A 12,212-nucleotide genomic window follows, 5' to 3' on the forward strand; every position below is an offset into this window, starting at 1 on the left:
ACTATGAAGGGCACTAGATTAGACCCTATCTGAATACATTTTCGTAGTCATAGACACTCCCTAACTTAGTGTGATTTGGACTTTCCCTTCTACTTTTAAGCATATAACTCACAGATGTTTTACACATTTTAGAGATTCATAATAACGAAGTGGTAGAAACACCTCTTGTGCATCCATATTTTATGTTTTACTTCTTGCAGATTTGTTGAAACTGTTCTTCACAAAAGACAATTCCACCACAAAGACCATTGCCAAGATGAATGATGGATTTATTTTAAAGAATGCAGACTAAAAGGCCATAAAGGGTCAGTGATTCATCTCACTTCCTGTATGTTACAGTCCACTAGATTTCACACTCTTACCAAATACTGAGGTTAGTACACTGTGCATGGTTACATAACTTCTAAAAGGCATCTTGTCTCTTTTGAAAACGTGGAGAAATGGACAGTCTGCCCTTTTCCTAGGTAAGTTCTTTCTGATGCTCCTGTAAGAGTTAAAAGAAACCTGGTCCTATTTGAATGGCCAGTCTTTGCTTCTGGTCTTTCTACATGTTTCTCGCTTAACATCAGCTTAGCTACTCTCACCTTCAAATACCTGTTGTTCTGTTATAGGACAGTGTTCATTTAACCAGATTAAGTTTCCCACTGCACAATCAATAAAGTGTTTTTGACATCTCAGACTAACAAGACAAAACTGCAGGAGGGAATGAAGCGGGGCTGTTGACAGCAGTCAGCTCCAGTGCCAACTCACACTCGCAAGTGTTTACAATACAAACTGAAGGCAATGAACATATCAGATCTCTCAGTGAAAGCTAATATTCTATATCAAATTTGAAAATGTGATTTATAAAAATTCCTAGTGTTGGCCTAATGGTGGTAACTTCAAGGGGGGACGGGGGGGATAGGAAGCAGTGTGGAAATTGAAGCTAATAATATTTTCCATCAATAACTCTCAAAAGCATTTGCTCTTCCACAGTCTATCAGATTATGTCTCAGGTTATAAATATGAATGTATTTTATCGTGGTTCCTATTCTGCACATTTCTGTGTTTCTGACAGCACAACATTTACCCAGTATTTTTTAGATACAGCATTTGAACACCATCTTCCAAGAACTGACTGGCCGTATCAGTATTTGACTGCAAGGTTTTCACCTACTGCATTTCATGTTAAAGTAGCTTGAGAAATATGGAATGATTTCCCAGGAGTATTGATGCCACATAGCCAATAGCAGCTTTTGTTTCAAAGGTGATCCATGTCCTCTTTCCTGTGAGGAATCTGGATATCCTACTTATACCCCTTTATTTAGTACTTTAAAGAAAACATTGCAAACAACATGCCTCATGTTAATTTATTTGTATCATAACTGGTAGATATCAAATACTTCTAGTGTTCTGAGACAACTTCACTACTTCTCATTTATGAGCTGACCAGATGGAAAAAGAATAGGAAAAAACTCTTTCCAGGTAAGCAGACAAATTTTATCCTTGCTTCTTTCCAGAAGGCACAATTTATCCATTACTACCCAGCCCCATAATACAAATAGTTGATTTGTAGACATGTCTTGAGAAATTGTTCTCATTCTTCCTTTTAAAACAATGACTCTCTCTTCTAAAGCTATAGACAGCAGATGTATAAACTCTTGAAAACTTCTGTATAATATATTGTTTTTTCAGCACTAACAACTGTATACTACATTACAGTAAACTGCCGTATAAGCATCCACAGTTAAAGTTGAAAGATAACAGTAGTATTTAACAATCTGGCAATTTTAAGCTTCAGCATTAAATAGACAGACCTCCACACGTACAATTTTAAAACAATTCAATTTAAGGACATACTTTTTTTTCAGGTTTTCCTTAGAACAAGAGAAGGTCTTTTTCAGATCCAGCTATCCTTTCTATTTTGCTTCAAGAAATGTCTGCCATGCAAATCTTCCCTTACACTTATGTTCCCATGAAGTTGGAGATTGGCTTTACTGCGCAATATGATCATAAAACATCATAGTTTTTTAGCACAGAATAACATTAGAAAATGAGTGTGCAGGAAAGGAGGTAAGCAGTTCAAGGAAACAATCTGGCACTGTGAAAACAGAATTCCTGCGGTACAAGAAGTCTTTGCAGCCTGCAGAATCAAGTTCACAGTAGTCAGTGTCTGCTCTTCTAAGCTGATGATACTGGGCTTGCATTTTTAAACTGTAGAACCAATTGCAGTATATGAGCTGAAAGTACAGAAAATTATTTTACTTTTTTTTAGGAAGCTAGTGTTGTCTGGTTTGCAAACAGAAATTTATCACCGTTAAGGGCTGATTACGATAAAATAATTTCTGCATTAAGATGCCTCTCAAGTGTTACATTTTTCTTCAAAATAAGATATTTTGTTAACTTTATTTTCAAATAAAGCAGAAATAGGGAAAAAAAAGAAAAATAGAAAAATGCAACTGAATCTAAAAGGAAGAGACAGGTCCTGACTAAACAAATTTGAAGTTTGTCAGGTCCAGATGAAGGCCACAAAAATTATCAGAGAAATGGAACACCTTTCCTATGAAGAAAGGCTGAGAGAGTTGGGGATGCTCAGCCTGGAGAAGAGAAGGCTCTTGGAAAACCTTCTTGCAGCCTTTCAATACTTAAAGGGGGCCTCTAAGAAAGATGGGTACAATGTTTTTAGTAAGGTCTGTTGAGATAGGACAAGGGGTAATGGATTTAAACTAAAAGGAAGATTAAGACTAGATAGAAGGAAGAAATTTTTTACAATAAGGGTGGTGAAACACTGGAACAGGTTGCCCAGACTGGTTAGCTGAAGCACCATTCCTGGAAACATTCAAGATCTGGTTGGAAGAGGCTCTGAGGAACTTAATCTAGCTAAAAATGTCCCTGCTTACTGCAGGGGAGTTGGACTAGATTACTTCTAAAGGTTCCTTCCAACCCAAAACATTCTATGATTCTATGAATTCCATGAAATCTAGGTGAGAAAGAGGCAAGGGAACCTCATGTTTCCTGTTTAAAAGCAAGCTCCTGTGCCCTGATGCAAAGATGCAGAGTCAGGGGATAAAAAAGAAATCGCTTGAGTCCCAGTCTTGTGCCTTGACCACAAAAGTATTTTTCCTGGAGACACTGTGGCAGGCTGCAAATAATTACTATTACGAAGTAATGGACATTAAAATTAGTCTGGATTGGAGAGTAAAAATGAAAGCTTTAAAATGTGCACTGCTTTACCAGGAATATTTACTAAATAATTTACCAAGTCTTTTCCATCTCTACTTTACAGTCCAATGATTTATTTGCTGTAGTATTCTATCAGGGTTTTTTTGTCTAAAACAACTCTGCAGCACCACAAGAAGGCAACTTTAATTCTTGCAGTTCTTTTCACCTGCAGCTCCTCTATGAATTAGTACTTATACTGCTTTGATACCAGTAAATTGGTTTCTGGATATTGCTCCTTACTCCAGACAAATGCAAAATTGGGTATCCCATATTTGCAGCACAAAGGGATCACAGTGAAAGCATTCTGGGAGACCTACATCCTGAACCAACAGCAACACAAATTTGCATACATAGACACACACAATCAAAAATAATACCAAATGATGTTTTCTATTTGTTTGTAGTTACATAGTCAATTCTATAACAGCAATGAACATATAAAACAATGCTCTAGAGAGCAATAACAAATTCAAAGCTCTCACCTATAAGAATTATTAGTCTCTACTAGCAGCACTACTAATCTCATACACACAAAGAGTGCTAGAGCGCAACCATGAGTCATGCTGTACAGCACCACAGGCTGCTGTGAGCATTTCTGCTACCCTTAGGAAGTCCCTGGTGTAAGCAGGAGATCATCATCAGAAAATATGAACACTGGCAGCCACCTTGGGAGACAGAAAACAGCACCCGAAGGTGCATGGGATGGGGAATCTGCCTGCATGCAGTGCTCAGGTTAAATCAGCTTTCAATTTCAATCGGCTCGAACTTCCACATTGTGTCTAATACTTAAAACAAATGGAGTTACACAAAGGAGAACTGGGCCTTTCACAGCCTCTGCTAACCGGGACGGAAACACAGGTTCAGACTGAGGGGTTTTGGTTTTTTGAGTTTGGTGTGGTTTTGGTTTGGTTTTTTTAATGACAGTTTTGGGTTATATCTGGGTTAATTTTCATGTATGCTTCTAAATAAAAGTGCTTTTAAAATAACAGTAATCAGGGCAAATGGAATATTGCTGGAATCACCTTCCTTCCTCCAAGCTTGTTCATCACTTTAACAGTTACAGCATTCCGGACAATTCCCATTTGTGATACACCACCAGTGTTCACAAAAGAACTACTCTAAGGACCATTAGAGGCCAGATTTGGTGTCAAGTCTCCCAGCTGTGCTGTCACTTAGACATAGTCAGCCTGCTTAGTCCAGCAAAATGATAGAGAGTGCCAGTAACCCCTGTTGCCTTTCTATCATACGGTATATTACAGGTTGTGACAAGTCTTTTAGATTTATAATCTCAGAAACATGGAATGGCATTCAAAGTCTGCTTAAACTTTCTCAAGAGTCTGCTATTTCCATGAACAGTCTTATTTTTCTGAGGTTGGACTTTTCCAAATATTAACTGCCATAAATCCATTAAAATAAATATAGAATAATTAGGTGGTAATTATGAAAGTAATAAAAATAACAACTCAATTATAAACTGAAAATGTGCTATAATTAATTTTGTGGTCTGCCCCTGCTAATAGTCATAGGACCATGAACCCCTCTTTAACTGTACCTCAGTATGCAGTCACACTGAGCATGAGCTCTGAACAGCTGAGTTCTGGCCCCAAGGTATACTGTACTAAGAAAACGGCATCATATTACAAGCTGCTATACAATTTGTGAATGTTACACTAAAACTTTTCCAATTACTTCATATTAGTTGCCTCAGTCCCCTAATAAAAATTATTCCAATGTTCTCACTAATGTCCTGTTATTTTTCAGTTGTATCTGAATTGGAAACAAAAAACAGAGCTCTGCAGAATTCAAGATCACATACACCAAGAAATTTCATAAATACTCAAGTCTGATGTCTCTGGTTAGACCCATATCCTATGATACAGAGACAATGAATGCTGCCAGGAGCACGGCTCTGTACGAGATAAAAGTCTCAGCTAAGCATTAGCAGAGTGTGTCGAGGCCTTAGTATAAATGAGGAACACATTTCTGAGTTCAATAACACAGAAAAAAATGTCACTGCATGTACACCCACTCACCCTTTATACACACACTGAAACACACATCCACTCACTGGCCTTCACATTTGACACTGATGTATCCTTCAACCATCTTGCTTCCAAATAGTTTCATCTATTCTCTAATGATTTTCTAACACAAATACCATTTAGATAAAGAAATTCTTTTCTAGCCATGCTGTAATAAGCCTTCCTAATTTTCTCCCAGCTACTCTTCTTAAGGATAGGTAAATAAAAGTGATGGGCTGCAGTTCACAATGAATAAATGTCAGAATAAGCAGCAGCAAACCAGCTTGTCTTTCCTCCCACATGGCTGTCCTTCAGCTATCTAATGCACAATAGCTTTTGAGATCTCATTTTGGTTATGCTGACAGCTCTGGATACTGCATCAGAGTCAAAATCCAAATTGGCAGGGTCCTTCGCTTACTCCCAAGATTTTTCAGTACAAGTCAGCAGCTATGATTTAATTAAAGCTATTAAATACCTTTTTTTCTTTTTTTTTTTTTTTTTTACCTTGAATGAGTTCACTACATACTGTGGTTTTGGGAGAATCCAAATAATGCTCAAATTCTACTAATATTTTTAGGCAAGGTATAAATTTAGGCTAGGTACAAACAGCAAAAACATGGGAGTAGTTTATTCAATATCTTCTTCAATATCTTCTAAAGGAAATGTTTCATTATTAAGTGATTTTTATATATTACTCCCTTTTAGACACCAATCTGTGGTTTTAAAAAGGGAAGGAAATAAAAACTGTTGAATAATCTGAAAACATTTCATTCACCCCCAAAGTGAAATAATTTCTTTAACATTGACTTATACTGATACAAATTTCAGTCTTAACCTTTCCTCAAGACACATGAAACCAAACAAGCCAAATGGAAAAGCAGGCACAATTTAGCATTCAGTGAAGATGATTAATATTATTTTCTTTAGAAATTAAGAATAAGACTAATTACACATAGACTCTTACACTATTTGACTTGCTAAGCATTCTCAATGACTTTCATTTTGCTTCATGGTTTGGACTTGTTTTTGTTTTCTAATAAGCAATCTGCATTCAGTGGTACTTCTATAAAAATCACTGTAGATTTTGGGCCTTTGCTGGTTACTTTCCCAACAATTAAAAAATGACCACACTGACGTGCATACCCTAAGCCTGTTGATGATTTCAGCTCTAGCACACGGCCAATCTGACCAATCCCCAACTCTGCACTTGTGGTTTCTGTAAGACAACACATCTAAACCTGGCACAAGAACCTTTCATCTTCATGTCACTGTACAAAATCAAAATTGGATTCACAACCATTGTCTTGTTTCGAAACATCCACTCCTTTTGCTATGCTGCTGGCTTCACATGTAACATTGCAAGTAAGCTCTTGAATTGATGGAGAATTGTACCAATTGGGGTGTGGGACTCCAGAGCAAGACCAAGCACTTTTAGGAGCATTTTTAATTAGAGAAGTGTCCATTATCATTAATTCATTTTGTTCTATTTCACCCTGTCCCTTCTCAAAAGTCTGGGGCAAAGTTTTCATATGTAGCTATTCAAACTATGAGGGAAACAAAAGGATTTGCAAGGTAGTCCTATAAACATAATTTGAATTAAATAAGAAAAAAAATTATACAAATGTTATGTCATATTCACAAACGCGTTTTTCCGTCAATTAGAAAATTTCAGAAAAACAGCACAACACTCACTTCTGTTTTCTGCCATAGGTCAAGTGACAAAGATCTCTATAAAGCCAGAGTAACTTTTGGCTTCAACAAAATACCACAAACATAAAACATGTATCATGCAGTAAAAAGTCAAAAACAAAACCTTGCAGATGAAACTGCTCAAAATTTCTCGGTTTCAAAGGAATGAAGAGTATGTAGTTGCAGCAGCTTTAAATCTCCTGGTAGCCCCTAATTAGAAACAGGAATAAAAATATTTTATGCTGAGTAGCAGAGGGAAAATATTTGGAAATTTGCTTATACATCAATGGAAACTGAAAACTAAGGAGCTTCAAGGTCCAAAAAATGTTGTTGCCAAATGTCTTTTAGAAAAAAAAAATAAAATCACATATTTTAGGATGTGAAAGGGGTACAGTCATCTACTCTGACCTTCTGAGTCACATAGACAAAACTATTGCACAGTAATTCATACCTTACACCTATAATTACTGGTTGACTACTTTAATTTTTTAAAAAATAAAACAAGAAATTACCCTCATTATGAGATAAATTACCATCAAATTATTTAAATGTACAGTAAAAATCAGTTACAAGCATCTGTATAGCTAATGACCAGCATGCTTGAAAAATGGAAGTTATCTTTTGTAACTCTGGCCCACATCAGTTCATGAAAGTCAAAGTACTTATTTTCAGCAGAACCAAATGCCTGATTTACAACTCTAATTCCAATATTTCTCTCCTAAAAAAGAAACAACAAACTGTAAGATCAGTTCTTTAGTACAGTTCTGAAGGAAATAGAAAGTTTCTAAGAGTGGGCAAAAGTCAAACCTAAGCAATACCTTAAACTGGCAATCTAAGAATATAAAATGGAAATCGGTTATTGTGAAACTTAAATCCATGTGTATTTGTGAATACTTTTGTCAGAGCAAATATAACCTATAGTTTACTCTGCTGATATCCTTTCTCTTATTCTTTATATATCAGAAAATTAAATACCCAGAAAATGATCTCCTGTAGTAGGAAGCTGAACAGGTTTAACGTGTAATTTATATATGGAAATTTAGGTATCCACTGTGACAAAACATCACAAAAATATTTTTGCAGTTAGATTTTTCTGCACCTGTCTTCCTCAAAGAATGAGCATGACACAGATTACCTCAATATTATGTTTTGGTATGTGGAGCTGTACTGCATTTTTAATTTTTTCTCAGCTGCAAATCAATCAAAATGAACAAGGTTTTTGTCCTGCATTAGAGAAGCCATATTGACAGCACCCCTCTTAAGAAAATGTCATTCTTAGGAAGAACACAATATGAAGAAAACAGAAATTAAACAGAATAATGTTTTCTAACTTCTACCCTGCCATCTGTGAGGGGGCATTTTAAACTCCTACTATGCCTGATTAAGGTGTTCTGAACATTCCCCTTTTATTTGTAGGCTACAATCATAAATTACTCTAGAATAATTTCATAAAGGCCTTTGCTTCATATAAGTCTTGGGAAATGGTTTTGCTTTGAAATGTGTTTCTTTAGTAATAATCTTTGAATCAACTATCTAATGGCACTTTGTAGGGCTCAGAGGCTCTAAACATTTTAGAAGTCTGGCAGTTGAATCCAGTAATTTATATGTATTGAGGTGCTCCAAGCAAAGCTTTCTGCTATGGGTGTGTTAAGATCAGCAACACTTTAAACGTTGAATGCAGAGTCACATAGCTATTAGAGTGCCTTCTCAAAATCAGCTGCCCAAAATTATTAGAAAATTTAAATATTCAAGTTTGAATAGATTTAAAGATAGGATAAGATCCTTGGCATTTCACAGGAAAAGGAGTGTTTGGCTTATCACTGTGACATTTCCTTATTGAGTGAGGAATCACTGCAACATACATTTCCAAGATGAAAATATTTCCTGTCTTCCATCAGCCTAACAACTTCATCCTGTGAATGAGTTCCAGATAAAAGAGCTAGGAAATAAGTATTTCTGTTTATTCCAAACCACTTGGACCCAAGACCAGACTTGTGGAAATGACATTTGGAGTTCTTTTCTGATGTTTTCTTCCAAGATTTTGCTTATTTGCTTTTTAAGTAAACACACACATTTAGCATCCATAACAGCCTGTACAAGGAGCTCCATAGTTTAACTACAAATTGCATGAAAACACATTGAGGATTTTGTTGTTATTGTTTCTTGGTAGTTGGCTTCATCTACAGGCTTATTCCATTATTATCCAATTCTCTAGACATAATCTTTTGGAGACTGTTTACTAGTACAGTTGGAAATTTAGTCACATATGCTATGGCTGTTCTGACGTCACATCTTACTCACAAACAGCCCTTCGTAACAAGCTCAAATTCATGAATTTATCTCCTACTCCAGCCAGTTGGAAACATATAACACCAAGTCAAGAAACCTCAACAGCACAGGCAAGACTGCCTTTAACCTGACTAAAGGGTAGGGGTGGGGATGGTAGATGAAGAAAAAAGCCTCAGGAATGGAGGGGAAACCTGGTCATGGTACATCTGATACTACTGAGAGAATAGGAGCAGTGACTTCTGCCTGAAAAAGTCACTTCAAAATGATTCCCCTTACTCCCACACTAAACTATTCCCCTGAGGAAAGAACCAGCCTTGAGAGACGAGGAGCAGCAACACAGTGATTTTGCTGACCCAGACTGCCATTTTGCCTATAGGGACAGCTAGCAGCCTTCCTTGTAATCTCTTCCAGTTACATGCCCATCATCCCCACTTCTTAAGCATAGAAGGAGCTCACAAATCTTACTCTGTTTGCGTCTCACTGTCTTTCTCAGCACAGCCTCCTCCATTCGTGCTTTTTCTTCCCTCTCTTTCCAGCGCCTCAGCTGCTCTTCTCTCATTTTGTAGAACAAGATCTGCTTTTGCTCTTCATTCAGCTCTGCTAGGAGCTCAGGTTCAATATACATATCACGCAAAATTTGCTGCAGCATGATGACTCCAAAAAAAAGAAAAAAAGGAACAAAAAAAACCCCCTGCTTCCCTGCCACTGTAGTGACAAAACCCCACCAACAACACCCCAGAAAGCAACCTGCAGCAAGGGAGCTCTCTTGTGCCTGCCTGCCCTGGAGAGGTTTGATTCTTGCTCTGGCCCTTTTCGTGCAGGCATATCCTGCTCCTCGTCTCTTATAGGGATGGAGTTCTCTGCTTATCTCATCCTCCAAAGATAGGACAGGTGTCAAGTGAAAGGAAGGGGCAGGAACAGACAAGGATAAGGAGAAAAAAAAATTAAAATGCCAGAAAGGGAAAAAAGTCACTTCAGTGCTCCTGACTGCAAACCAGTAAAATTAAGGTATTCCTGATTGAACCCATCAGCTTTGCTCTCTTGAACAGAAGGAAATTCAATGTAGAAAAAGTCTCAGACTTCAGCTCAAGTGGCTCCCTTCAGCAGTAATACACTCCCAAGGGTGTAAGTGTTGCCCAGGGGTTTAAAGTGATGTCATGGTTAAAGGTATCACCTACACCACCAATATCTATGTCACTTTGGGAACTGATCTCTTCTGATAAGAGAGGAGAAACGAGTTTGCATATTATTTCCCAGTATAGTCTGCTAACTAGTCTCAACAGGGTAGGTCATGTTGAAGGTGTCATTTACCTGGTGTTGACAAATATTGTCATGCAGCAAACTGATTAAAAAGCCTTTAAAATTACAAGCAGATGTAACAAAAGCCACAAGAATATTTTAATTACTTTATAAATAGTAAATTAATATTAATTAAACAAGAGTAAGTTCTCAGCAGTTCACACAGACTATGCAAGTCCTGCTGTTAATTCATTTCCACCTTGTGACTAGAGGAAGTTACAATGTTGCCCTGAAAGCAATTTTTGGCTTTTCACTATTTAACGCAGTTTTATCGAAATCAGTAAAATAATGTTATTTCAACATCATAGCCAAAAGCAACTCAATTACGTGAAAAAAACCCAACCAACCAAAAAAACCCAAGCAAAAGCCAACATAACAAAAATCCTCCTCTGTATTCTGGACCCAGTTTTCACTGGGTGGGACCCAGCTTATCTGGGAAGGAGTAACACTTTGTGGGAAAGGGGACATCTGAGGAGATTCAGGATGTGGACACTCAATCAGAGTGTTTGTCAGAACAAAACATAGATCACATTTGCAGGCTGAGCTGCATCCCACTGCCTGATAATTACACAAGAATGAAGAGCAAAAGTAGATCCACATTTCCTCACAAGAAACCCGATTTATAGATAAGTACCTGTCAAACTCTTATGTGACTTCCATGATCCTCATATTCAAAAACATCCACTGTTAATGCATCTATTTGTGTAACATTCTTTTGAGGAAAGCAAAATACTGTCATCTTAATTTATGCAGAAAATACATCTAATTCAAGAGAAGACACTGTATCATATAGCAGCATGAATCCAAATAGTATACTTGAATGATAGGTCCTGAAATTCTATTTCAGCTGAAGATACAATGTTTGAGCTTTACAGAGTTCAGTTCACATGCGTCCTACTCTGCAATTCAGGATCTCGCTTATGTACAGATTTGTCTCCAAAAATAAAATGCTTTATTTTTTTTAATTTTTTTTTAAGAAATGCAGTTTGGCAAAAAAAAAAAGCCTAGGGTAAGAAAGACTTTGTTACTGTTTCTATTTTACTTGGGCAGGTATAGAAGGGGGAGTGCCTGGAGGGCTTGGCCTGCAAGACAACCACAGGACTTTGAGACGACTCTAAAAGAGTTATAAATCGAAGACTTTTATTTTATCAGAAACTGTGCTTTTATAGTCCAAAATCCCTTAGTCATACTACATAAGCATTTCTAGTGGTTACATATATGTGTCCATATTGTCTAAGCTAATACATGATTGGTTACTATCTTACGTGTCACTGACCACATCCGCTTCTGGTTGGTTTACTTCCAGGTCGTTCTCTTGCCACATCGCCGTACTTTCTCTTTCTTTATCCCTGTGTCATCTTAAGGTGGTCTTTCTAAATTACACAATTCTATATAATCATATCCATTTTAATTCATGAAGCCTCCAACAATTTCCCCTTTTTGTATTTGTGCTACAAAAATCACCTGCAATGCTCGCTGCAGGGCCCTTTGCAGCAGAGACATGACATGGCAACATCAGTAGCACAACTACAACAACTAATAAAATCAATAATCCTGTTTTTAATAAAGATAACATCCATCCTGATAATCCCCAACCTTTAAACAAGTTAGCCAACCAATCTCATCTATCATCTACTTGTATTTCTTTCACTCCATCTTTCAAAAGCTCAATATTTTTGTGTATTGATTCAGAACGATCCAATAAATTCATAC

At 37.0% G+C, this 12,212-nt stretch overlaps 1 protein-coding gene across 1 annotated transcript in view; it reads right to left on the reverse strand.

Annotated features, from left to right (window-relative positions):
• SH2D4B (SH2 domain containing 4B) overlaps nt 1-9,849 on the reverse strand; it is a gene marked incomplete at its 3' end in the record, with an annotated part of 31,673 nt that extends 21,824 nt beyond the window's left edge. Inside the window, exon 1 of the mRNA XM_010180193.1 lies at nt 9,666-9,849. Within this exon, the coding sequence (XP_010178495.1) occupies nt 9,666-9,849 (184 nt within the window). The remainder of the gene's footprint in view (nt 1-9,665) is intronic.
• Between the last annotated feature and the right edge of the window lie 2,363 nt (nt 9,850-12,212).

This window comes from Mesitornis unicolor, unplaced genomic scaffold (assembly GCF_000695765.1).
Source record: "Mesitornis unicolor isolate BGI_N332 unplaced genomic scaffold, ASM69576v1 scaffold37182, whole genome shotgun sequence".
Taxonomy (NCBI): domain Eukaryota; kingdom Metazoa; phylum Chordata; class Aves; order Mesitornithiformes; family Mesitornithidae; genus Mesitornis; species Mesitornis unicolor.